General features: G+C 41.3%; 1 protein-coding gene across 5 annotated transcripts in view; it reads left to right on the top strand.

Annotated features, from left to right (window-relative positions):
• Positions 1–25,897, top strand: part of ST6GALNAC5 (ST6 N-acetylgalactosaminide alpha-2,6-sialyltransferase 5) — a 215,778-nt gene extending 189,881 nt beyond the window's left edge. For all 5 annotated transcript variants that reach the window (XM_033916579.1, XM_033916582.1, XM_033916580.1 and 2 more), the window contains one exon: positions 25,181–25,897. In XM_033916579.1, coding sequence (XP_033772470.1) covers positions 25,181–25,412 — 232 coding nt within the window. In that variant the 3' untranslated portion in view covers positions 25,413–25,897. The remainder of the gene's footprint in view (positions 1–25,180) is intronic.
• Positions 25,898–26,607: the final 710 nt, after the last annotated feature.

Below are 26,607 nucleotides of genomic sequence, written 5' to 3'. Positions count from 1 at the left end.
GGGCATAGGTGGAACATAGACCTGGCATAAATGTGCATGCCAAAAGAGATGGAAGTAGGGGCGGACCAATAAAAATGAATAGTGGAATCTTGTAGCAAAAACTAATAAAACAAAGGGGGTCTTTTACTAAGGCGCGCTAGCTAAGGGGGGGGGACAAGTCCAGGACAAATATCAGGAAGTTTTGCTTCACACAATGAGTGGTGGACACCTGGAATGCTCTCCCAGAGGAGGTTGTTGCGGAATCCACCGTTCTAGGATTTAAAAACACGTTAGCATTTAGTGCATGCTAACATTTAGCATGCGCTAAATCGGCTAGCGCGCCTTAGTAAAAGACGCCCAAAGTTTATTATTAAAAAAAAAAAAAGAAGAAGAACTTGGGTCTAAACAAAACAAATCTCCAAAAGATGGTGAGAATTCAGAAGATAGAGTCCCATTTGTTATTTGTTATACGCCATTCATAAGAACATAAGAAGTTGTCTCCACTGGGTCAGACCAGAGGTCCATCGTGCCCAGCGGTCCGCTCCCGCGGCGGCCCATCAGGTCCACGTCCTATAAAGTGCTTTCTGACTATTCCTGTAACCTACCTCCACTTCTATCTGTACCCCACAATCCCCTTTTCTTTTAGGAACCTATCTAGACCCTCCTTGAACCCCTGTAGGGTTTTGTAGGTCTCATTCATGTCTCCCCTCGTCCATCTCTTTTCCAAGCTGAAGGGCCCTAACCTCTTTAGCCTTTGCTCATACGAGAGGCGCTCTATCTTCTACATTATTTTGGTCGCTCTTCTTTGAACCTTTTCTAAATCCGCTATATCGTTTTCAAGATACGGTTACCAGAATTGAATGCACTACTCAAGGTAAGGTCGTACCATGGATCAATAACATTCTTAGCCTTATTTACCATCCCTTTCCTAATCGCTTCTAGCAGATCATCAATTTCAAGATTTATTAAAAATTTTATTAAATCGCAATATTAAATTTCAAAGCAATGTACAAGGTTGACAAAAATCAGGGGAGCAAAAAGCACTAAAAAAACAAATACAGAGACTAAAAGGTAATGGGGAGAACTACAGTAAATTAAAGAAAAGAAGAATGAAAAAGAAAAAAACATAAGGTGGGGAATTATTTAATTGTTCCTAGTAAAAGAGGCCTCGTATAAGTTTAAGCATCAAATACATTTTTAAGCCAGTTTAAGAATCAAATGCATCTTTATACAAAGAAACATTTTAGCATTCCTTTAAATTTATTAAGGGTTTTTTCTTCCCTAAGCTGTGCCAGCAGTGAGTTCCAGATCTGGGGGGCCATGACCATAAAGATTGTGTCTCGTCGTCTGGAATGTATTCTATCTGGTCCAGGTGGTTTATCGCTCTAACTTGTCAAATTGGCTCAGTCAATCTTACAGGTTCACTGAGATTTCTTTCAGTTCCCCCACTTCATCATCCTTGAAAACCATCTCTGGTTCAGGTAGATCTCTTACATCTTCTTCTGTAAAGACCAATGCAAATAATTCATTCAATCTCTCCACTATGGCTTTGTCCTCCCTCAGTGCACCTTTTGGTCCTTGATGATCTAACGACCCCACGGATTCCCTCACAGACTTTCTGTTTTTGATGTACCAGAAAAACATGTTACTGTGAGTTTTTGCCTCTCTGACAAATTTCTCTTCATTTTTTTTCTGCCTCTTTTATAAATGCTTTGCATGTAACTTGTCAGGGCTTATGTTGCATCCTATTTTCTTTATTTGGATCCTTGGTCCATTCTTTGAAGGATATTCTTTTGTCTCTAATAGCCTCTTTTATTCACCTTTTAACTATGCTGCCGGTCATTTGCTCTTCTTTCCACCTTTGTTAATAACGTGGAGTACATCTAGTCTGGGCTTCCAAGGTGATATTTTTAAATAACATCCATGCCTGATTTAAAGTCTTAACCTTTGTGCCTGATCTTTTTAGCTTCTTTTTAACAATTATCCTTATTTTATCATAGCCACTCTTTCAAAAATTAAATGCTACTACAGTACATTTCCTTTGTGACTTCATTCCAGATATTAGCTCAAATTTGATTATGTTTCCCAACACTGATACTACATCTTGCATTATACTAAGGACTAGATTTAAAATAGCTCCCCCTCTTGTCAGTTCCTGGACCAGTTGCTCCAAGAAGCAATCATTTATTACATCTAGGAATTTTGCCTCCCTAGCATTTACTGATATAACATTTATCTACTCAAAAGTGGGGTAGTTGAAATCACCTATTATTATTATACTGTTACCCAATTTGCCAGCTTTCCTACTTTCTGTAAATTTTGTATTAATTGTTTTCTCGGTATCTTATTAAGGACCATATGTACTAAACTGGGAAAATGTTCATGGTTTGATAGCCTGCAAGCCATCTGTGAGAGGCGATCCATCATTGTTATACATGAGCTGAGTCACTAATTATGATACTTCCTTTCTAATTGATACAGTCTGGATAGTGTTTGTTACTGACTGCTTTGTGAATGAGTTTAAGATCCCTGATATAGGCGCATTCACAAAAACACAGCTGTGTTGGATCATTGTCAGCTAATAAACTTCTCACACTTCAACCTACCTCTACCTGCCTCCACTTTTTTGTGTTTGTTGGAGAACTTGGACTATGGCATTTTCAGTTACTGCTTCGATTTTGAGGAATAAGTCACTTTTAAATGTTTAAATAGAATCGGAGAGAGAGAGAGAGAGCCCTGGAGCAAAGGGGAGGGAGAAAAGGGGAGACAAATGCTTGACTGGGGGGAGCAGAGAGATAAAGAAAGAGACTGGAACAGGGGGTCATGGATCTGATATGATGCTGTTTTGCGGAGCATTGAGAAAGAGGGGGGACAGATGCTGGACCAACAGGAGAGCTAGAGGCCTGACCAAAGAGGAGGGGGTGCAGAACAAAGAGAAGAGAGAAGATAGACATGGAAAGGGACAGAGACACAGAGATAAGTTCTGGCCCTGGAAAGAACATAGGGACAGGGACACAGAGGGACAATGCTGGATTCAAGGAGAGGGATAAGGTCACAGAGGTGTTTGGTGCCTAACTTTAGCTGACCTTTCTTGAGTTTCCCCCTTGGTATCTAAGCGTGTATTTTGCCATTAAACAATGGATGTTTCATATTGAGAACTACTATAAGGTTCCCTTTTTCAAAGCCACAGTAGTGATTCCCCTGCAGCAAAAGCACTGAAGCCCATTTAATTCCTAAGGGCTTTGGTGGCCGCAGGAGAATCACTACCGTGGCTTTGTAAAAGGGGCCCTAAGTGAGTTGAAAGGCTTTACTTAATTTGCCAGATTATATTATATATTATATTATATTTCCGTACAGGCATAGGATCTTGGTATTATATTGATTCTGTCCTCTCTTTCTGCCTTGAGAGGGCCTAAGATGAAGTTAAGAGGTGATAGGCTCTGGAGTAATCTAAGGCAGAGGTGGTAGAGACAGAGACTGCGTCTGAATTCAAAAGGGCCTGGGATAGGCATGCGGGATCTCTCGGAGAGAGAAAGAGATAATGGTTACTGGGGATGGGCAGACTAGATGAGCCATTTGGCCTTTATCTGCCATCGTGTTTCTATGTAACTTTAAATATTTGCCGGGCAGCGGAAGGCAATATCCAGCTAAGCTATTTAAAATGGGCAAATAGCTTTGAAGATTTTTCTTTTCATCGCAAGATCCTGAAGCTTCAACAGTAGAATCTTGGCAGGCAGAGAAGGACAAGCCCTGCCTTCAGCTTTGAGTTTTACACAGTATCTTCCAGGGGGAATGGCTATAATTTGGAGCATATTGGAAGTCAAGATTAGTATGCCCACACACATAAAAATGAAATAAAGTAATGCAAACTTGAAGGGGCAGCAGGGCATAAAGAAAACATTAGAAGATTTATAATGTAATCAACCACCACATTTGGTTTCAGGCTCAAACACTGCTCCCACTGTAAATTAATATTTCGATTAAATGTAAATAATTAGGGGCTGATGAACACAGAATTATAAACAGTGGCCTGACATCTAATGCTGGAACAAATCATCAATCAATGATATATTCAGCCTGTTCTTCATTTACTTCAAAGTTAGGGTTTAGGGAAATATGCAGAGGATGTTTTACATGTAGCTGTAAATGTTTCCTCGGTTTTAATATGCCACACTAGCATCATTTTCTAAGTGTTAAACCTTGATTTATTTTCTGTTTAACATATAACAGCATGCCGATGAACCAAGAAAAATAGTTAGTGGCTGTTCATAATTTCATTTCAAAAATCTCAAAAGATTTATAAATATGGGCTTAAATATGAAATCAACTGTAATGCCAGAAATCACTTACTGTAACAAGGGTAATTTTTTTACCTGTGTCAACAAGTTGTCAGAAAACTGCCTACCATTTCCCTGGGTAAATGCTTGTGTATGGATGAATAAGGTGCATGTTTTATACCCTCAGAAGTGTGTGAGTTCCAAAGAGGGATTATGATGAGGGAGGCAACAGTGTGCATCGTTTTGCATTTTCAAAAGCTTGTGCATCATTTTACAGGAAGAGCATTGTTTTTCACCTATAACAGATGTTTCCTTTAGACAGCAGGATTGTGTGGTGCAGTGGTTAAAGCTACAGCCTCAGCACTCTGAGGTTGTGGGTTCAAATCCATTCTGCTCCCTGTGACCCTGGGCAAGTCGCTTAATCCCCCCCCCCCCCCATTGCCCCAGGTATATTACATAGATTGTGAGTCCACCAGGACAGACAGGGAAAATGTTTGAGTACCTGAATAAATTCATGTAAACCATTCTGAGCTCCCCTGGGAGAACAGTATGGAAAACTGAACGAATAAATAGTGTGAAAAGCTTCAGTCTCTGATAAGCAGAGCTGGTACTATGACATCATAATGCCTCATTCCACCAATGCCCAAGAGCCAACCTCATCAGTGATGTCACAATGGCTTAATTGTCCTGTACTTGGCTCACTTCTACATCATTTTGATTTCTAGAGTGATGCAGTGGTTAAAGCTACAGCCTGAGCACCCTGAGGTTGTGGGTTCAAACCCATTCTGTTGCCTGTGACCCTGGGCAAGTCACTTAATCCCCCCCCCCCATTACCCCAGGTATATTACATAGATTGTGCGCTCACTGGGACAGACTTGGAAAAATGCTTGAGTACCTGAATATCATGTAAAACCATTCCGAGCGCCCCTTGGAGAACGGTATAGAAAAATGAATAAATTAAATAAGTAGTAATGATGAGCTGGTTGATGCAATGTATCAGTATTTCAAAAAGTGTTTCACAAAAATCCTTATGGCTATAATATTCAGTTATGATGACCTTTAAATGATAATCAAAAATTATCACGTAATGAACTGTCTGGCAGTGCTGTTTATGGCATATGGTTCAAGTATATCAAGTTTGAGTTTCAAGTTTTATTAACATTTGTTATACCACCTAATCAGACTTCTAGGTGGTTTACAAAGGTAAATTCATCCATAAAAATATAGTAAAATAAACATAGACAATGTCATAATTTAAAAAAAAAAGAAAAACAAAAACCCAAGAACAAATTATGCAAAGTTCAAAAAACAAAGATACACAAAATAAAATGAGGCAACAGAAACAACGAGCTAAGGGGAAGAACTACAATTTATATAGAAAAGAAGGTAAAAGGAAAGAACGTAAGTGGGGGAAGACAGATGTACAGGAATTAAGGTGCATCAGGATAAATCTAAGACGTCCTATGATTAAGGCCCACTACTGAGTAATGTTTCACATTTCTAGACCATAATGAATGTTGTTGCCATAACACATATTGTATGAACACATGAAATATAGCAATAATGGGCCAGACTCAATAAATGGCAACCAATGTTAGGCGCCGGGATCAGTAGGATGCGTGGCGCCTGGGTTGGTGCCACCCCTCTCCTGCCCCCCCTGCGTGTGTGTGCATGCCCCTTCCCCGTGCCTTTTTATCATCGGTGCTCTCTTTGAAGTCATTTCCAAGGCACAGGTCCCGGAAGTCATGTCGGAGAAAGCGCCAAAGGCGACATGAGCAGCAACTTCGTGGCTGCTCGCACCAAAGTTAAAAAAGGTACAGTGGGAGGGAAGAGGCGCGCATGCGGCAGGGGAAGGGGGGGGTCATAGAGCAGGAGGTGTGCCAGCACCCAGAGGAAAACCGCGCCTGGGGCGGACCACCCTTCCCCCTCACGACGCCACTGACTGAGATGACCCACTCTAGCTAGTATTCGGCAAAGGTTGCTCTGCGCTTACCATCCTTTATAGCAGTGTTTTTCAATCTTTTTACACCCGTGGACCGGCAGAAATAAAATAATTATTTTGTGGACCGGCAAACTACTAGGTCTAAAATTTAAAAACCCCGTTTCCGCCACATCTCTGCAAGCTCAGTCACCTCAGTAACTATAGAAAAATAGACAAATATAGTGCAAAATATAGACAGCAGATATAAATTCTCAAAACTGACACGTTTTGATCACTAAATTGAAAATAAAATCATTTTTCCTACCTTTGCTGTCATGAGTCTCTGGTTACGTTTCCTTCTGTCTATGTATCCTTTCTTTCTTTCTGCACTCGGGCCCAAGAATTGTCCCTTTCTATCCCCTCCCTCTTTCCTTCCTATGTCCTTAGTGCCCCCGGTGCCTCCTTCTCATGTCCTTAGTGCCCCTTCCTGTCTTTAGTGCCCCCAGTGCCTCCTTCCCATGTCTTTAGTGCCCCCAGTGCCTCCTTCCCAAGTCCTTAGTGCCCCTTCCTATGTCTTTAGTGCCCCCAGTGCCTCCTTCCCATGTCTTTAGTGCCCCCAGTGCCTCCTTCCCATGTCCTTAGTGCCCCCAGTGATTCCTTCCCATGTCTTTAGTGCCCCCAGTGCCTCCTTCCTATGTCCCTCTCACTGCCTTCCACACTTTGTCCCACCCCCACCCCCGAAGCCAGCCTGCTTGCCTGTCTACCTCTCTCCCTCCCTCCTTGGCCAAAGCCAGCCTGCTTGCCTGCCTACCTCCTTCCCTCCCTGACGTCGGAAAGAAGACTTCCTGTCGGCTTTAGAAGCAGCAGCAGCAGGGTGGTAAGAGCAGGGGACCGGGGGAAAGGAAGGAGGGAGGCTTATTTCTTGGGTGACAGGTAGGGACAGGAAATGATCGCCTGTCCTGTTGTCCCCGAGCACAGCTTTGGGATGCTGTCCCGAAGCTGTTTGTGGGGTCAACAGGACAGGAGGTCTGAAAACGTGACTTTAATTTTGCTGGTCCTGCGCGGACAAGCAGAAATTTCCTGTGGACCGGCACCGGTCCGCGGACCGGCGGTTGAAGAACAGTGCTTTATAGAATGCTATCTTAGCTCCCATTTCGCACCTAACTTTGCCGACAAGCACATAGGCCTGTCCAAGACTGATAAATATATGCTGGCGCTCAACCGATGGCTGTTAGGCACACAAATCCAAGTATTCTATGACATCACGCCTAAATTCTGGGAATGTCCCTGTCCCTCCCATGGCCATGCTTACCTTGGATTTGCATGCTATGAAATTTCGACTTGCATGTTAGACTAGGGCTTAGGGCAGATCTGTGCACAGCTCCTAATTACTGACGATTAATGCCAATTATTAGCATCCAATTGACAAACTAGTTTATGCATAGGTCTGGGATCCACAAATCTGAGCGACCTATACAGAACCTGGAAAAATGGTCATTCTAGATTGATAGACGTGCCATTCTATCCATGGAGAACAGATTGCATGGTCCAATGGTGTTCTTAATTGGAGTCCTCTCAGCTGAGAAAGATTCCTCTCCATCTAGCAGATGATGTAGCTTTCAGTTCTACTGCTAATAATTTCTCCTGACCTTCCTATCAATATACTACAAAAAGGATGATCCTTGAATGAGAACACACATATTTTTCTAATATAGATTGAGTTATGTCTTATTAGTCTCCTCTTCTTTGTGAGGTCAGTCCTGAATCACTTTCTATTCTCATTGCTTTGCACTTACTGTATTTACCCATTGAGCCTGTCCAGCAAGCTGGCCCTCACTTACCCTACATTCTGTCCTCATTGTTACCCTCTTGTGCTGTTGTCTTTTCTCTGCCTAGGCCTCACTCTCCTCAGATTCCCTTATTTTCTCATCAGCCTGTGGTCATTTGCTTGCTTTTTCTAATCCTGCATCTAACAAATGGCTTCCTGTCCTGGGGTGTCTATAGAGGTGTGGAATTTACAGTAGATCACCAAAACAAAGATGCAAAAAAAAAAAAAATTAAGTCTAAAAGCAAGTTTATTAATGAGGGGATTAAATAATAGAGCCTGACTTAGCCATGTTTCGTCCAGTTGTGGGATACATCAGGAGTACACTAATTTTCTAATTATATATGTTTTTACCATATGTACTAGAATATAAACCTATTTGAATATAAATCAAGGTAACAGTTTCCCCCTTTGGGGGAGGGGAAGTGCTAACACAAATATACACCCCTAATGACAGGCATTTCTTATTGTACGCTCCGTCCATGTCCTACGGTTACTGGCATTTCTTGCTCTACTCTGCCCCCAAGCACCTTCACGGTTACTGGTTTGGATGTTGCTTCTGTCCTCCCCCTCCCCCATTGACTGATGCTTCTTTCATCTCGTCTCCCCACGATCTGCGCTAATGTCCTCCACTCTCTGTTTCCTATCTGTCAAACAGTTTTTAATCCACTTGACACTCTCGATTCCATGGCTCGCAATTTTTCGAAGCAGTCGTTCATGCGGGACCTGGTTGAACACCTTCTGAAAATCCAGATATACAATGGCGACTGGCTCACCCATGTCTATCTGCCTGTTTACTCCCTCGAAGAAGTGCAACAAGTTCATCAAGCAAGATCTTCCCTTGCTGAAGCCGTGCTGGCTGGTCTTCATCAGATCGTGTCCGTCAAGGTGATCAATGATGCGGTCCTTTATCAGCGCCTCTATCATCTTTCCCGGTACCGAGGTCAGACTCACCGGGCTGTAATTTCCCAGATCTCTCCTCAAACCTTTCTTGAAGATCGGCGTGACATTCGCCACTTTCCAGTCTTCCGGAATCCTTCCCAATTTGATCGACAGATTAACTATTAGTTGAAGTAGTTCAGCTATAGCCCCTTTCAGTTCCTTGATTACTCTCAGATGGATGCCATCCGGTCTCGGGGATTTATCATTTTTAAGCTTATCAATCTACCTGCATACCCTTCTAGACTGACCGTCAACCCTGTCAGTTTCATGTCCTCATTTCCTGCGTATAGCCTATCAGCCTCTGGCATGTTGTGTATATCCTCTTCGGTAAATACAGACGCAAGAAATGTGTTCAGTTTGTCGGCGAGGGCTTTGTTTTCCTGTAGCACTCCCTTTATTCCATGGTCATCCAACGGCCCCACTACTTCCTTTGCGGGTCGTTTCCGCTTAATATATCAAAAGATCAGCTTGAAGTTTTTCACCTCCTTAGCTATTTTTTCCTCATAGTCTCTTTTGGCCTTTCTTACCGCCTTGTGGCACCTGCTTTTTCCAGTTTTCGTCCGTTTTTGACCTTTTCCATTCCATTCCTTAAAACTATATTAGTGTCAAACAGTAGATTGTGTTCACGTTATTCTGTTAACTCTTTAAACCAAAAATATTTGTCATTTTTACATTTGTTTTGCATGAAGTTTTGAATCCAGTATTCATTAACTTCACCATCATACACAGATACTAACATGTACGTATCTTCTACAATGCTGGCTTTACAGAGTTGTGCTAGAGGTTTCTACTATGGGCCAGCCCCAAATTTGTTCACTAGGAAATGTACTGCTTTATCTTTTAGAAGCACAAAGACTTTTGACCTTTTGTTTTGCGTATAAGCTTGTTTTTGCAGCATGCTTGTATTCCTGTTGCTAGACTTTGAAGGAGTCTGGGGCACTAAGTAATGTACTCCTGATTGTCTACATTCCCTTTGCTAATCTTAATGTTTGGACTTAGGGTTACCATAAAGCTCCCAAAAAAAAGAGGACGGATAGAGACCTCCGGGCTTTACTTCCATTGCTTTCATGGAAGTAAGGAGGACAGACTGAGACATCTGGGTTTTATTTCCATTGAAAGCAATGGAAATAAAATCCGGATGTCTCCATCCATCCTCCTTTTTCTGGAGCCTTATGGTAACCCTATAAGTCTGATAAACCTTTATATTGATTTAATATTTTATATTAATTATTTCATCCTTGAATTGCCAGTTACTTGCTACCTCCAGAAGGAAATGCAATTCTATTGTTTCCTTCTGGGTATTTGCCAAGGAATCTTCTACTTCTGACCCGGCACTTGCTCTTTTAATTTATTTCTCTCCAACTTGCTGTTTTCATCAGCATGCCTTAACAACTTACAATCAATTTTCACGAACACTTTATTCACATGTTTAATGAAAATTTAGACATCCTAGAGTATAAATTAACAAAGGTTCCCATCGACACTTATACACACGATTTCTTCACTTTGCATGCGATGTTTATACTCCACGATCTTCACGATTTTCAATATTTATTTTTGCAAAAGTTATGATTTGTAATACATTTTTCTTATCATTTCATATATTTGATTCTGTGAATGTTGTTTGATTTCCAACAGTTATTTTTATGTTCAATTAACAGTGTGCCCCTGACGCAGACACAGTTGGACAAAGCGTGGCTATGACGGACTCTGTTATTTAATTCCCTCATTAATAAACTTGATTTTAGACAACATGGACCTGATTTTATGAGTGGTGTCTAACAGCGCCTGACAACTGCGTGGACTGGCACCTACAAATCAACTGCTAGGCGTCCTTTATAGAATTGTGCCTAGCGGTCTCAGCGTAGCTGCACTTTTCAAGGCTGTATTGTTTGTTCCCCTGATGAACCAAACATTGATGAAACAAGGTCACTTGTTGGGAAGATTGGAGAAGACATGACGGCGTTGGAGCTCAAATCTTCTTTTGTCAGCCAAGTCCTTGAACGTGCCTCCGGGTGACTTTGCCCTTTTCTAAACCTGAGCTGTTTTGTGAGGGAGTTTTTTTTGCCAGTGAAAGTATCAAGAGCAGTTTTGATGTGTACCTTTTGGTTCGATACTGCTACATTAGTCTGAGGCTTTTTCTCCCTCTTTTTGGGTGCATGCTGGGTTTGAAGAGGGGGGTACCTCGGTGCCACGATCACACATTTTGACTTATTATATGAACATATTATATATTATGCATCCTCATATATTTTGATAATCCTTAGGCAAGCCAAACATCGTTGAGTTAGGCACTGGTATATTAGGCCAGGTTTTATCTGGCCTAATTTACTGGCACCTACCTCACACGCCTAGTGGCACCCAAGTTTACGATGCCTATTCTCCAGTAAGCAATACTAGGTGTTGGACGGCACCCTGACTTAGGCATCACCAGGTACCACATGGATATCCATGTGAAACTTAGGGCCTCCTTTACAAGCTGCGCTAGAGTTTTTTAGTGTGAGTCGGCGCAGTAAATGCTCCAATACTCATAGAATTCCTATGAGCATCAGAGCACTTACCCCCCCCCTCCTTTATAAAGCCACTCTTGCGTTTTCAGCGCCCGCCACCGCGGTAACAGCGCTGACACTCATAGAATTCTAAAAAGCATCCAAGCTGTTACTGCCGTGGCCAGCGCTAAAAACGCTAACGTGGCTTTGTAAAGGAGGAGGTTACCTCACTGGCCTGCACTAAAACCTCTAACACAGCTTGATAAAAGAGGGTTAATTAGTAATAAAAAATTGTTTTTAATAGTTTTTTAGTTGCATGGTCAATTACCGTGCCATTTAACCAATTACCATGCCATTTAATCAATTAAACAACAATTTAGTTGCACACAGCTTAGGGGGTGCAAAAACCCGAGTGAATGGTACAGCTTAGGGCGTGAAGAACCTTTGTGCACAAAAGAGGAGTGGGACTTGGGTGTGATAGTATGTGATAGTCTTAGACAGATTGTGAGCCTGCCGAGACAGACTGGTTAATATGCTTGGGTACCTGAAAAAATTCATATAAACTGTTCTGAACTCCCCTGGGAGAATGGTATAGAAAATTAAGGTGGGCAAACAGGTTGAAAATGTGACAGTGAAAGCTAGAAGGATGCTAGGGTGCATAGGGAGAGGTAAGGCCAGTAGGAAAAAGGAAGTATTGATGCTCCTGTATAAGACTACGGTAACATGTCTTTAGAATATTGTATACAATTCTGGAGTCCACCTTCAAAATGATATAAACAGAATGGAGTAGGTCTAGAGGAAGGCTACTAAAATGGCCAAGGTCTTTGTCAAAAGACGTACAGACGTACAGACTTAAAGATCTCAATATGTATACTTTGGAGGAAAGGAGGAATAGGGGAGATATGATAGAGACGTTTAAGTACCTATCTGGCTTAAATGCGCATGAGGCGAGTCTCTTTCATTTGAATGAAAGCTCCAGAATGAGATGAAGTTATGAGGTGATAGGCTCAGGAGTAATCTAAGGAAATACTTTTTTACAGAAAGGCTGGTAAATGCACGGAATAGTTTCATGGTAAAGGTGATGGAGACAAAGACTGTCTGAGTTCAAGAAAGCATGGGTCAGGCACTTGGGATCTCTTAGGAAGAGGAGGAGATAGTGGATGCTCTGGATGGACAGACTGGATAGGCCATTTGGACTTTATCTGTCTTCATGTTTTATGAGATAAGCTATTTAAAATTTTATAAACAAAACAAGTCAACTTAAAGTCTATTCTTGCTCTGACAGGTAACCAATGTAATTCCCTAAACATTGGGGAAACAAGATCCAATTTTTTACCTTTTAATATGAGCCTAGCTGCTATATTTTACAAAAATTGAATTACTATCAAGAGAATAGTAGAATTTCTAGCATAAAGGGAATTACAGTAGTCAAATTGAGATAAAATCAAAGATTGAAAAAACAACATAAAATAATTTTCAAAAAAGTAGTGGCACAAGGCTAATTGGTTTAACTTAAAAACGCATTTCCTATACAAATGATAAATCTGCAGATCAAAGGATAAAGTAGAATCCAATATGATGCCAAGCACTTTAATTGAGTTTTTGATCAATAGAAAGTCATTCTTATTTAAATGCAAGATTTTCGGAAATGTATCTTGATGGTGATTCATCCATAGAATTTGGGTCTTTGCAGTGTTTAATTTCAGCCTGCTTTGAAGAACCCATGTTTTTAATTTTATTAAGGCTGTCAATCATCATGCAATCAGTCTTATCTAGTTCAGTAGAAGCCGTTAACAAAAAACAAATATGCATTTACTCTTCAAAAATAACAGCGCCTACAGAAAGCATAAAGATATTTATCGGCAATAATGGAGAACCCTGAGGAGCCACACAAAGTGGTAACCAAGATCCAGAGAGAATATCATCTTTTTTTTTTTTTTTTTTTTACTATATACTGTAGGATCTTTCCTTTGTAAAATCCCTAAATCAATCTGGAACTGTACCTGTTAGACCAGATTGCTCAACTTTTCTAACATAAGATCATGGTCAACTGTATTGAACACTGTAAGAATTGCATGTCACTGTTAAATTATTATTTTCTTATTTTTCTTTATGTATATGGGAAATGTAAATTTAAAAAATGCAATTAAAAAAAAAAAAGATGATTGCTTGTCCATTCTGGCTAATATTTATGTATTTAAAAATTTATATACCATATATTACCTATATGGTTTACATAATAACAATCATAAAATGTTGGACAAAACATACGTTTAAAGCAGTCAGCAGGCACGGAAAACATTTTCAGATCCATTCTAAATATAAAATCTCAACACAAAAAAGCATTAACAAACAATTGGGTTATTAAACGTTTTCTTAAAACTCATCCTAGCAGTGCAAAAACGCAAGGTTCCTGGCAAAGCATTTCAAAGCTTTGCACATAATTTCATACTATTTTCTGATCTCAAACTTTCTCTAAGCTGATAGGTTTCAAGAAACCCTTGAAAAACCGTAGGAGAGACATGATACAAAGTCCGATGTATTTTGAATTGGACTCTTTGCTGCATAGTTGCTTCAAAACTGATGTTATATGAGTCATTCTAGAAATACCTGTGATCAATCTAGCTACAGAATTAACAGTTTTCTTTGCTTTAGAACTAAGGAAACCAGTGAGAACTCGGCTGTGCAAGCTGTAAAATCCAAATTGAGAAGAAAGGAGAGTTGGAAATTTCTCTAAGTAATCAGTCAGTTGATGGTTTATCTATGATTCAGCAAGTTTAGTAAGAGCATAAGAATAGCCTTACTGGGTCAGACCAATGGTCCATCAAGCCCAGTAGCCCGTTCTCACAGTGGCCAATCCAGGTCACTAGTACCTGGCCAAAACCCAAGGAGTAGCAACATTCCATGCAACCGAACCAGGACAAGAAGTGGCTTCCCCCTTGTCTTTGTCAATAATAGACTATGGACTTTTCCTCTAGGAACTTGTCCAAACCATTCTTAAAACCAGCTACACTATCCACTCTTACCACAACCTCTGGCAATGTGTTCCAGAGCTTAACTAATAATAATAATAATAACAATTTTTTATATACCGCAGGACCGTGAAGTTCTATGTGGTTTACAATGATTAAAGATGTTACAGATTGAGTGGAATCAACAAAGTATAGACTTGGTGACTGACAGTTCTAGAGATCATTTGTTGAGGACTAAGATTGTATAGGTTGGTTTCCTAAGTATTTCAGGAACAGATGTGTTTTTAGACATTTCCTGAATTCCCTATAGGTAGTAGGCACGAGTAATTGTTCTAGGTCTTTACCCCACAGTGCTGCTTGATGTGAGAGAAGATGTTGGTGATGACTTTTAAATTTACAACCTCTAACCGGTGGAGAAACAAAGTTTGGGTGTGAGCTTCGCCTATGTCTGTTGGTTGTGAAAGAGAAAAGGTCTGTTATATATTTAAGGGCTAAGCCATAAAGTACCTTGAAGCAAAAACAACCAAACTTGAATTTCACACGTGCCTCCATCGGCAGCCAGTGTAGAAGTCGATAGGAAAATGTTACGTGATCAAACTTCTTCAGTCCACAAAGTAGTCTAACCGCTGCATTTTGTACCAGTTGCAATCGCCGCATATTCTTCTTGGGGAGTGTCAAGTAGGCGATGTTACAATAATCGAGTTGACTCAGTATAAGGGATTGTACCAGAATTCGAAATGATGAGCCATCGAAGTAAGCTCTGATGGACCGAAGCTTCCAGAGGGTGAGAAAGATTTTTATAATCAAGGAGTCTACCTGGTCTTTCATGGTCAGGCTCTGGGCCAGTGTTACTCCCAATACCTTCATAGTGGGTTGAATGGGATAACTAAGGTTATTGATGCACAATGATGCTTTAGTGTCAAGTGAGTGTGGCGATGCTATGAAAAATTTTGTTTTCTCTGAGTTTAATTTTAGTCTGAATTCAGTCATCCATTGCTCCATCCGATTTAGTACTTCTGTTGCTTTGGGGATGACTTCTGAGACAGAGTTAGTGAATGGGATAATTATCGTGAAGTCGTCAGCATAGCTATATAGTTTTATCCCCAGCTGGGACAATTGCGCACCCAATGAGAACATGTAAACATTGAAGAGCAAAGGGGATAGTGGTGATCCCTGTGGCACGCCAGATGGATTGCTCCAAGTGTCAGAGAGATCGTGATTAAAAGGACTTGGTAGGTGCGTGATATAAGGAAATCTCGAAACCAGTTCAGTACCTCTCCTCTGATTCCGATGGTGTCTAGGCATTGTAACAGTTTTCCATGGTCCACCAAGTCGAAGGCAGAGCTCATGTCAAATTGAATGATTAGGGCGTTGAGTCTTACTAAACAAGTAACACAAATTGTCCAGGATAGCCACAATTACTGTCTCAGTGCTAAACATAAGCCTAAAAACAGATTGAGTATCGTGCAGAAGGAAGAATTGGTCGAGATATTCCATTAGCTGGGTGTGTACCAATCCTTCCATGATTTTTACCATAAATGAAATAGATGCTACTGGTCTATAGTTGGTTACTGATGTTGATGATTCTTTACAATTTTTTGGGATTGGGGTTATTATAATATGACCATTGTTAGTGAGGAATTTTCCATTGATTAGGTTATTGGTTAGATAATTCAATAGAGATAATTTAAAGTCTAATGGAGCTGCTTTCATAATTTCTGGGGGACATGAGTCCAGGACACAGTATGATTTTGAGTATTTGTTATATAACTTGATGTAGTTATTCCATTCTAACTTGTGGAAGGAGCTCCAGATCATGTCCGCTGGTATTTCATTTCTGTGCATATCAATTGGCTGATGTTCATATGCAACAATTGTTGAGTAGTTATTTCTTAGGTTTTTGATTTTTGAATCAAAATGTTGTGCTAGATCATTTGCTGAGGGTAGCTTGGTATTATGCATGGATTGAGTGTAGCGTGTGGTGTCAAATAAATTTGTCACTATGTTGAACAGTTCTTTTGTATTGGCTCCTTTTGAATTAGACTTAAGAGACTGGGGTTGTTCTCCCTTGAAAAAAGGAGACTACGAGGGGATATGATCGAGACATTCAAAATACTGAAAGGAATCGACAAAATAGAGCAGGAAAAAACGTTATTTACAATGTTCAATGTGGCACGGACAAGAGGACATGGGCTGAAGCTAAGGGGGGACAAGTTCATGACAAATATCAGGAAGTTCTGCTTTATGCAACGAGTGGTGGACACCTGGAATACTCTCCCAGAAGAGGTAATTGCGGAATCCACCATTCTAGGATTTAAGGGTAAGTTAGATGTACATCTCCTTATGAGTGGCATGAAGTGACATGGGTAGGGGTAGGCTAGATGCACTTCTCTTTACGAGAAGCTTGGAGCGATATGGGGACCAAAACTATGCCAGGGTACACCTGGCGGGGCCTTCGCGTGTGCGGATATCCGGACTTGATGGACCTAGGGTCTGTTCCGGAGATGGCGCTTCTTATGTTCTTATGTTCTAGTATTAGATGAGTTAATTTTGGATGAGTAAAACATTTTATGTTTTTCTTTTATTTGTTGTTTGTAGAGTTTTATGTTGGATCTCCAGTTTTTTCGGTCTGACAGTTTTCCCGTTTTTTTCCAGATTCTTTCTAATCATCTTACTGATTGTTTCATTGTTAGGATTTGTTGTATTTGTTGTATTTGTTTGAGCAGCTTTTACTATTCCATTTAGGGGCAATTTTATCTAAAATGGATGTGCTAGTTATCGTCCAGTGATCATAGAAGTCAACTCCTTCTTCTATCTTCGCTTGTAGATCATATTGTGACCAATATTCCTCTGGGTTGATATGGCCCCTTGTGAGGTGTTCTCTTTTTGTCCGTGAGTGTGTCTTAGATTTTAGCCGAGTCTAGATTAGATTGAAATAATAAGTGAAATGGTCAGACAAGATATCATGACACCAAGTACCGTCCAAAAGAGAGATGGGAGGGGTTATAATCTGAATACTTACTCACTCCTGCTGCCGTGACCCCCCCAGCCAGGACCCCCCTGAATTGACTCCTCCCCTTCACAAGAAATCAGCAGGAGGGCTGTTCACTCCTTCCTGCCACTGGATGCCCCTTCAGCCCACCCCCACCCCCCAGAACCACTCCCCACACCCCCGAACCTCCCCTGTACCTCTACATTATGATGACAGCCGGAGGGATGCCCAGTCCCTCCTGCTCACAGGCCTACCACTCCAAAATGGCAGGCCTTCCATTTCCCGGTGCACCCTCAAATTCATGGGGAGGGGCCTAAGGCTCTGATTGGCTCAGACACCTAAGGCCTCTCCCTTGGCCTTAGGCGTCTGAGCCAATCAGGGCCTTAGGCTCCTCCCTGTGTATTACCGATCCAATTCTAGCATGCAATGTTAGGCCATCGATTGGATGGCTGGTTTTAATATTAATGACCTCATTTTAATAGTAATGAGGTCATTTGCATGCTAGAATTGGAGAATGTACGACCGCACAGAAAACCACACGGTGAGCCATTTTGAGAATCGGGTTGGCAAATTCCGTCAGTCGCTAAACCAGTCAAACTGGTTTAACAATTATCTGTACATGATCAGAGAGTTTTGTGCATCTAGCCCTTAGAAGGCTCTGATCATAGAAATAATGCATTCTAATTGTTGTTTTCAATTAGATTTTGGAGCCTTTGGCACCGTCCTGACACCTCTTGTCTTGCTGTTTATTTTGTATACAGTTTATCTTCTTTATAGACTCGTTCTATAACTTTTATTTATTTGTGCAGCTCTGTGTATAGTAATGCCACTTTATAATTTGCGCAAAGATTGCAATATTCTGTGCAACATCCCGTAATGACTGTTGACTTTCAACAGTGGATTTTTGAATAGAGCTCATTTCATGCACAATGCTTTTAAACTCCGACCAATTGCCATCTCCTTTTTATTTATAGTTAGTATAATCACCAGGATGATACTATTTTAAGTACTACCCAGTGTTCGAGTATTAATTAGCAATGTAATGACTCAGGTTGATCACTGTAATGGAACCAGGTTAATATCTCATTGCTATGTGAAGGACATCTCAAAGATATCGAGAATACTGAACAGTGAGGTCTGCGGAAGTGATTTTAGTAGAATCATCGATATATCTGGTTGTGTTGAAAAAGAAAAAAAATAGATTAACAACTTACAAAGCTCTAGCCAGTAGAGCTAAGCATGCTAATAAAGTCTTGCAATTATTCTTTTTTATTGGAGATTTAAAAAAATGATTTAAACTATACGATTCATTATAAAATATGGATTGTATTATCTTCTGTTTAGGATTAGGGATCTGCAATGGTTTCAGAGTCTAGCCGTGACTGTGTTACTACCGTACTAGCCAAGCCTGCAATCATCATTTTCCTGGGTCACAAATCTCACCAAAAAGAATGCATTGCGCTTAAAGTTAGGCAAGCCTAACTTTAGGTGAGGCCATTTGTACCAAAGGAAAACATGGCGCCAGTGCCTAAATTTAGACACAAATGCCTTTATTCTATAAATACATGCATAACTTAACGGAATGCCCCGATCCACATCCATGACCCGTCCATTTCTGTGCCCCTTTTTGATTCGCACCTAAATTTATGCCCAGAACTTGTAATTGATTCTAATTAGCACCAATAATTTTTTTCATAAGGCACTAATTAGCTTGTTATTCAAATTGCACATGTAAATCGGTTAGGTGTCCACATTTTTTGCACACAATTTTCAGCACTTTTTGTAGAATTAGGGGGATAATGCTTACTGCTAGATGAATGAACAAACAACAAACGCCCCAAGTGTTCCACAGTCAGAAATGGAAGTCTAAAACAAAAGAGTCAGGAACTGTGGAATCCAATTATCTTGACATGATGTGCATTAAAATTCAATAAAATCTCCACTTCACAGAGTGTCTGACATGACAGTAGGTTATGGACCCAACACAGGCCGTGTTTTAGCTAGCAATAGCCTTCTTCAGGGGTCCAGGTCAGTGAACACTCGATGGTATAAGGAGGTAAATACAAATATAAGGTAAAATCCTTACTTGACGAAAAAATCACGTCTGCAGTGCAGGAGCTATGATGCCACCTTGTCTAGCCTTTCTTCTGATTCCTTATTATCCAACTCATTCGCTTAAATCTTCCACCCCTAACCGGTTAGTTATTCCTACTGTATCACAGATGTGACTGGTCTGATCTCATGAGACAGCTTTCTTTTGCTGTGCCCCCTCACTCTGAAATAATCTTCCTCTAGATCGGAGATCTAAATTTAAAAATGGCACTTGGCTTATTAAGCAAGTATTCTGAATCGATTATTGCTTGAAGCTATTATTTTTTTCTGTTTTTAATTTTTTCCTTATCCTTATGGTGTTCTGTTATTTGTGTCTCACTGATAATTATCCACTTCATTTAATCATCACCCATCGTGGCTCAGAATTTCATTGCTGTTAGGGATTTAAGTATCAGGTCATCACCAGTCTCCTCCAACTTATGTGGCACAATTCAGATCTCATTAGGTATCATTCTTTTAACATTTGCTGTATAAATACAGAAAATATTTCTCTCACTTATCTTCAGTAGTATTAATGGAAACGTCAAAAACTTCATTGAATCACAATCGGGTCAGGGACTATATCCCCGACCTGAATGCAATTCATTGACATTTTTGATGATGTCATCGTGTTGCATCTACACATTGTCAGAGCCAGGACCTTCCAAAACCTGGATAAACTGCTGGGGTTTTTTTTAATCCATCCGGACACCTGGACAGTCCTCTAAAAAGAGGACATGTCTGGGTAGATCTAGACAGATGCATACCCCGGCTTGGGAAGTCTGAATTCATGGCCTGGCGGAGCAACAAAGTATACTTGCACTGGCGAACTGTCAACATACAGCCTTCACTTCCCCTGAAGAAGCTGCGGGTGAAACGGACGTGTTCCGTAGGGATTGCTAAGATAAGTGCTGTATTTATTGAGCATTAAGTGCAGATAATATTGCATAACAGGAGGTTTTATTGATCTATGATTGAACTGAGGTTGGGGTTTGCAGAACTGCAGAGTGATTTTCATTGGTTCAGTCTGCCCCACTCACTAAGGTCTTTTTTTTCCTCCTTCTACTACATATAAATTGAAACAAGTTGCGTCTGACGGGTCTCACCGTGTGGATTTATATCGGAGCTCTTACAGAGTGCCAGCTTCACGCACCTCCTGGATGTGACATCAAAATGCATGTCAGCTCTTGCAAACATTATTATATATTATCATCATACTCAGTGCCAATCAGTAAGAAAATAACATCTGTTTTAATGTTTGTAAATAAGATAGCATATAATTTCCCAGTAGAAATTAGTTAGGCATTTTTGATGAAAAACAGGTGTTGCCTTAGCCTGCCTATTAAAATTCACATAGCAAGTGCACATTTCATTTAAACTCATGGCACATGCCAAGCTGCTTAAGTTGCCACCTTCTTTTATAAAACTTGTGTAAAATTTCAGCACACTGTATGCTTACAAGCTCAGTAGTAACTACAGGTATTATCGCAGGGTTACCAAACATCTGGATTTACCCGGACATGTCCTCGTTGTGGGTGGGGCCATGTGTCCAGATTGTACTCATAGAACGTACAAGGTTATGTGGTATAGAACTTATCTGCTATGTTATATTATGCAAATTAATAATGTTTCTTTTGGCATGACAGACACTTCGACGTAACTAACATTGATTTAAAAACTAAGCCAAGCTCATCAGCCTCCACAAAGTGATAAATAGAATCTATCATAGATATTGTATACTGATAACAGAGACCTAAGGTCTGAAATTTGGTTTAAAAATAGAAAGAAATGATTTTTCAGGCTGCAGTTACAGAATTCTGATGAGGCACTAGATTTAGGATCGCTACTGCGGGAGGGTTAATAAGAAGACTATATTGAACTAAAACGATAAAAAGAGAGAACTATCTGAAAATTATGTTACAATTTCACATCGTTGGAAGACGTATGGAAAATGGACAAGCAAGACAACTGGTTACCTGTAGAAGCAAGAGTAGTATTCAAATTTGCCTGTATCTGTTTTAAATTGATATCGGGATTATCTCCAACTTATCTTTCCCCCCACTTTGAGTTATATAGGCCGTTGAGGGAAACTAGAAGATTTCATTTATTTGCCTATCCCAAGGTAAATGCTTGTCGATATAAGACTTTTTTTTAGACAGGACAGAATATGGAAGTAGGTTGCCAAGCCTTCTGAGCAGTATAAATTTGATGTTCTCGCCATTGTCGCATCAAACGCGATCCTCCACCTCCAACAGAGACTGTGTCTGAATTCAAGAGGGCCTGGGATAGGCACATGGGATCACTCAGAGAGAGAAAGAGAAAATGGTTACTGTGGATGGGCAGACTGGATGGGCCATTTGGCCTTTATCTGCCATCATGTTTCTATGTTACTAAAATTCTATGATATCACAATGCAGGTGTAAAGAGCCTTAGCCAACAGGGAGAGGAGATGCAAATATTAAGAGCCTTAGCCAATAGGGAGAGGTAGAGATAGTGGATGTTGCAGATGGCAGACTAGATGGACCATTTGGCTTTTATCTGCCGTCATGTTTCTATGTTTCTAACACTGTCCATCCGCTGTTGCCCAGATGAGGGGTACATCATTAGTCTGCCATCTCCGCTGAAACCTGTCCACTTTGGGAGGACCTGGTGGTAGTGAAACTACAGACAGCATAGCTTTCAGCTTCAAAGATGCGCGCAAGCCCCAGTGGCACGGCAAGCCCATGTACCATGACTGGAGTTTAGGTCGTTGTTGGTAGGTGCCATTGACTCATGTTCGAGTCTTAGCGACTTCATGAATTGCGGATCTAAAACGAAATCAGTAGTTAGTGAACTGAAAATCCCCGCTAACCAGCCAGGTAGGTGCTCGTCCCATGTTCCATCCCAGCCTGCCCCTAAGCTAACCTTTAGGGAATGGTGGGTTAATGGCAATATTCAGCAGTGCTAACTAATTAAATGCTGCCAAATAACGTGTGCTGGGTTGCTCAGTGGGGTTTAGCCAGGCAGGAGCCTCTCCTACCCATTTTGAATATCAGGCGGTAGGATTCCTTCTCACTTACAGGGTTCACTTTGGCACCTTAATGATGACGCTGATAACATGGGTCATTCAGCTGCCATTAAATAATTCAGAAAACAGTCACATGTTTTTCCCTAAATGATAACAAATGTCAACAGAGTACCGCCCCCACCCCCACCCAAGATCCGATCAACTATAGTAGATGTACATTCGAAAACCATATTCTAATCATGAAATAGAAAATAAAATACCTTTTTTGTTTTTTACCTTTGTTGCCTAGTCATTTTATTTTTCTAATCATGTTGGTCCCAGTACCTGGTTTGGTTTGTGCTCTCCTCTGCCTTCTTTTAACTCTTGCCAGCATCTCCTGTCCATTTGACACTTCTCTCTCCATGTCCATCAGCCATCCCCCCCCCCCCCCTTTCTGTCTCCCTATCTCTTCCCATTCCTAATGTCTCAGCCCCTTCCCCAGCCAACCAGTATCTCCTTTCTCTCTCCCCAGTTATGCAGCATCTCCTGCCATGGCCCCACACCTTTTTTCAGTTTGCTTGCGGCCACAGTGCCAGGGAGGCAGCAGGTGGGCTAAAAGGTAGGCAGCAGGGAAGGAAAGGCAGCGGTTGAGCACTGACTACCAGGTACCCCCTACTAATGTCTCGGTATACGTACCACATGTTGGGAACCCGTGATCTACACCAGCTGCTTACCTTTACAATCCTTCCTCCCTCTCAGAGATCCTCTGGGCTTGTGCCATGCTTTCTTGAATTCAGATACTGTCCTTGACCACAGTCCATTGAGAGGCAATGCTACTCATCCACCACCCTTTCTATAAAGAAATATTTCTTTTGATTACTTCTAAATCTACTTCCTGTCATCTTCAGCCTGTGACCCCTCATTACAAAGCTTCCTTTCAATTGAAAGAGGCCCACATCCTTTGCATCTATACTATGGAGATATTTAAATTAGGGCTGCATTTTGATTAAATTTTTTAGCCACAATGGCATAGATTCTGTATAGGACATCCTATACAGAATCAGGCCTATGCCCACCCAAAATAAACCCAATTCTACAACCAATGTCCATGTTACAGATGCCGGTACTGGGTTATTGTAGACGCGACCGACCACTATACTTATCACAGCAAGGGATCTCCCTGCCGTGATAAGTATAGCGGCCGCGGCTGCCAGTCCACCCCCCAAATGATTGAGGCAGGAGGGAGCCCAACCCCTCCTGCTCACCCCCCATCCTGAAGATCAAGTTTCAAGTTTATTCAGATTTGATTAATCGCTTTATCTTAATTCAAAGCGATGTACATAATAAAATTACAATTTAAAAAGTAATACATTAAAGAATGTTGACTAAACTAATGACAAATTTGACAATACTGGAAACACTTAGGAAAGAGAAGGGCTAGAAGTTACATTATAATATAAAGATGGGGAAAACATTTAGGGAAAGTACATGAGGCAGGGAAAAGAACAAAGTCTTGGAATTATTTTATAATGAAATTATTGTTGACTTATAAAGGCATCAATAAATAAAAAAGATTTCAGATTACTTTTAAATTTTTCTAAGTTAGTTTCTTGTCTCAAATGGTAGGGTAAGGAATTCCAGGTTTGGGGTGCAGTAACAGAAAAGATATATTGGCGTCGTGTATTTATGATTTTAAGAGATGGAATTGTTAACAAATCGCCGGCAGGAGGATGCTCAATCCCTCCTGCTGGACCCCCCCAACAAAACCCCCCACCCCTCCCCAAAGATTGACGGCAGGAGAGTGGCCAATCCCTCCTGACAGAACCCCCAAACAAAAACCACCACCTGTCCCCAAAGACCGCCCCCCCCAGGTAGATCATTTCAGGAGGGAGCCCAATCCCTCTTGCCCAAAGACCGCCCACCCCCACCCCAAAGATTGCTGGCAGGAGGTGCTCAATCCCTCATACTGGACCCCCCCAATGAAACCCCCCACCCCTCCCCAAAGATCACCAGCAGGAGAGTGCCCAATCCCTCCTGCCGGACCTCCCCAGACCCCCCAACAAAACCTCCCAAACCCCACGGGCTCAGCTTGAACGTTGGCCGGCTGGCCAGGTCTTCCCACTGTCTGGCCAGCCAGCCCGCCTCTGTCAAAATAAGGTGGGCCCGCCCTATGCAGCCCATCCCACAGGAGCCTAAGACCTGATTGGCCCAGGTGCCTAAGGCTCAACCTATGGGCGGGGCCTTAGGTACATGGGCCGAGATGACTTCCACTGGTGGTCACAGTGACCATTCTGAAAAAGTAGCCATGATGGGCAGGAGCAAGAGGACATTGCGCCAGCCTATTAGACTCCATAGGCCACTAGGGTTGGAAAGGTAAGCCTGAGGGCTAGGTGGGTGGCAGGTAATGGGTAGGGCCTAGTTTGGGGCTTTTGGGTTGCTGGGAGAGGGAGGAGGATTGGAGTGTGTGAAGGAACCTACTTATGCAGGTCCCAGTCAATAGTCAGCTGGAGCCCACATAAGTGTCTAAGCTCCAGTGGCTTCCATGTGCTAAATTAGCCCCATATGTTCAATGCTGGTAGCCGGACATGGCCCAGCATTGAATATCCGGGGCTAATGTTGACCGCTGCAGGCTGAGTATTGTTTAGGCAGTCTTTAATCAGAAAGAAATGACATTTGCTCACATCTCTCATTTGCTTTCCTTCACAGGGATCCAAACCATCTTTCAGTTCCTTACCATTATTATGAACCTTTGGGGCCCGATGAATGCACAATGTACCTTTCACACGAACGAGGTCGAAAAGGCAGTCATCACCGTTTTATCACAGAGAAACGAGTCTTTGAAAACTGGGCCCGGACATTCAATATTCACTTTTTCCAACCAGACTGGAAACCGGACTCACTTGCTGCAAATCAGCCCGAGATGAAAGCAGCGCCCTAATGAAGGAACACGGCCGGCAAACTGTCTCTACCACCCACCAGGGTGAAAGACAAAGAACGTCGTGTCACTGAGAGTCAACCTTAAAAGGAAAAGTTTGTGGGTAAAAAGTGCAACAATAATCAGGAATGGAAGATTTGTATGAAGACATTTTGTATCAAATTGCATCTTATACCGAGGTGTGGCTTATATGGCCCCACTAATTCCTTGTATGTTTATATGTATGTGATTTGTATAAGAGAAGAGCTATAATGCTATAATGACTCCCTGGTTATATTGACCTTTAGTAATATGCTTTCAGAATTGTTTTGTATATACATATTTGTCTGTGTATATTTATTTTAATTTGATCACTAAACAGTCGGTTCTTTTTTAGTAGTATATGCTTGACTTTTTGCAGTTGTCTCTGTTACAGCCTCTGCCAAACTACCCCAGAATTCAGATTTCCTTTCTAAAGACGACATTCAGTATACTAAATTTCAGTCTCAGATTTTTGAGTCCTCTGTGTTTTGATTTTCAGCAAATGAGTCAATAAATGCATAAAAAAAGATGGAAATCTTTGCAAATGTCACTTTGGCCCAAATTCTATATATGACTTCCTAAGCTGCATGCGCAAATCAGTGCGCACGGCCAAACTGCCTTTGACAAGCCAATTGACCCCCTAATAATTGACACTAACTGGCGCTAATTAGACGTTCTGCACACAACTTTGTAGGTGCATTCCATAAAGTGGTGCGTGTCAGTTTTAGCATGTGACTCTTAAAAGGGGGCATGGCCAAGGGAAGAGCCTAGACGAATTGTGGACATTCCTAAAAGTAAAGCGCAATGTTATAGAACAGGGATCTCAAAGGGTTTTCAGGATTTCCCCAATGAGTTTGCATTGAGAGCAGTGCATGCACATAGATCTCATGCATATTCATTGGGGAAATCCTGAAAACCTGACTGGATTGCGGCCCTCAAGGAGGGACTTTGAGACCCCTGTTATAGAATATACCCGATTTAAGCACAACTTAGGTGCAGGTATTTAGACCTGTTTTTTTCTTGGCCTAAATGGGTGTGCCTAAATATCAGTGACGCGTACAGCTGCGAAGCCCGATTCTGCTGTATATATGGCAAGTGCCTTTTATAGACTTGTTCTAAGCACCATTCTGATTGGTGTTGACTTTTTAGGCGCGATAAATAGAATTTGGGGATTTGC

The sequence above is a fragment of the Geotrypetes seraphini genome, chromosome 12 (genome assembly GCF_902459505.1).
Source record: "Geotrypetes seraphini chromosome 12, aGeoSer1.1, whole genome shotgun sequence".
Lineage (NCBI taxonomy): Eukaryota > Metazoa > Chordata > Amphibia > Gymnophiona > Dermophiidae > Geotrypetes > Geotrypetes seraphini.
This window is presented reverse-complemented; position numbering and strand designations above follow the sequence as displayed.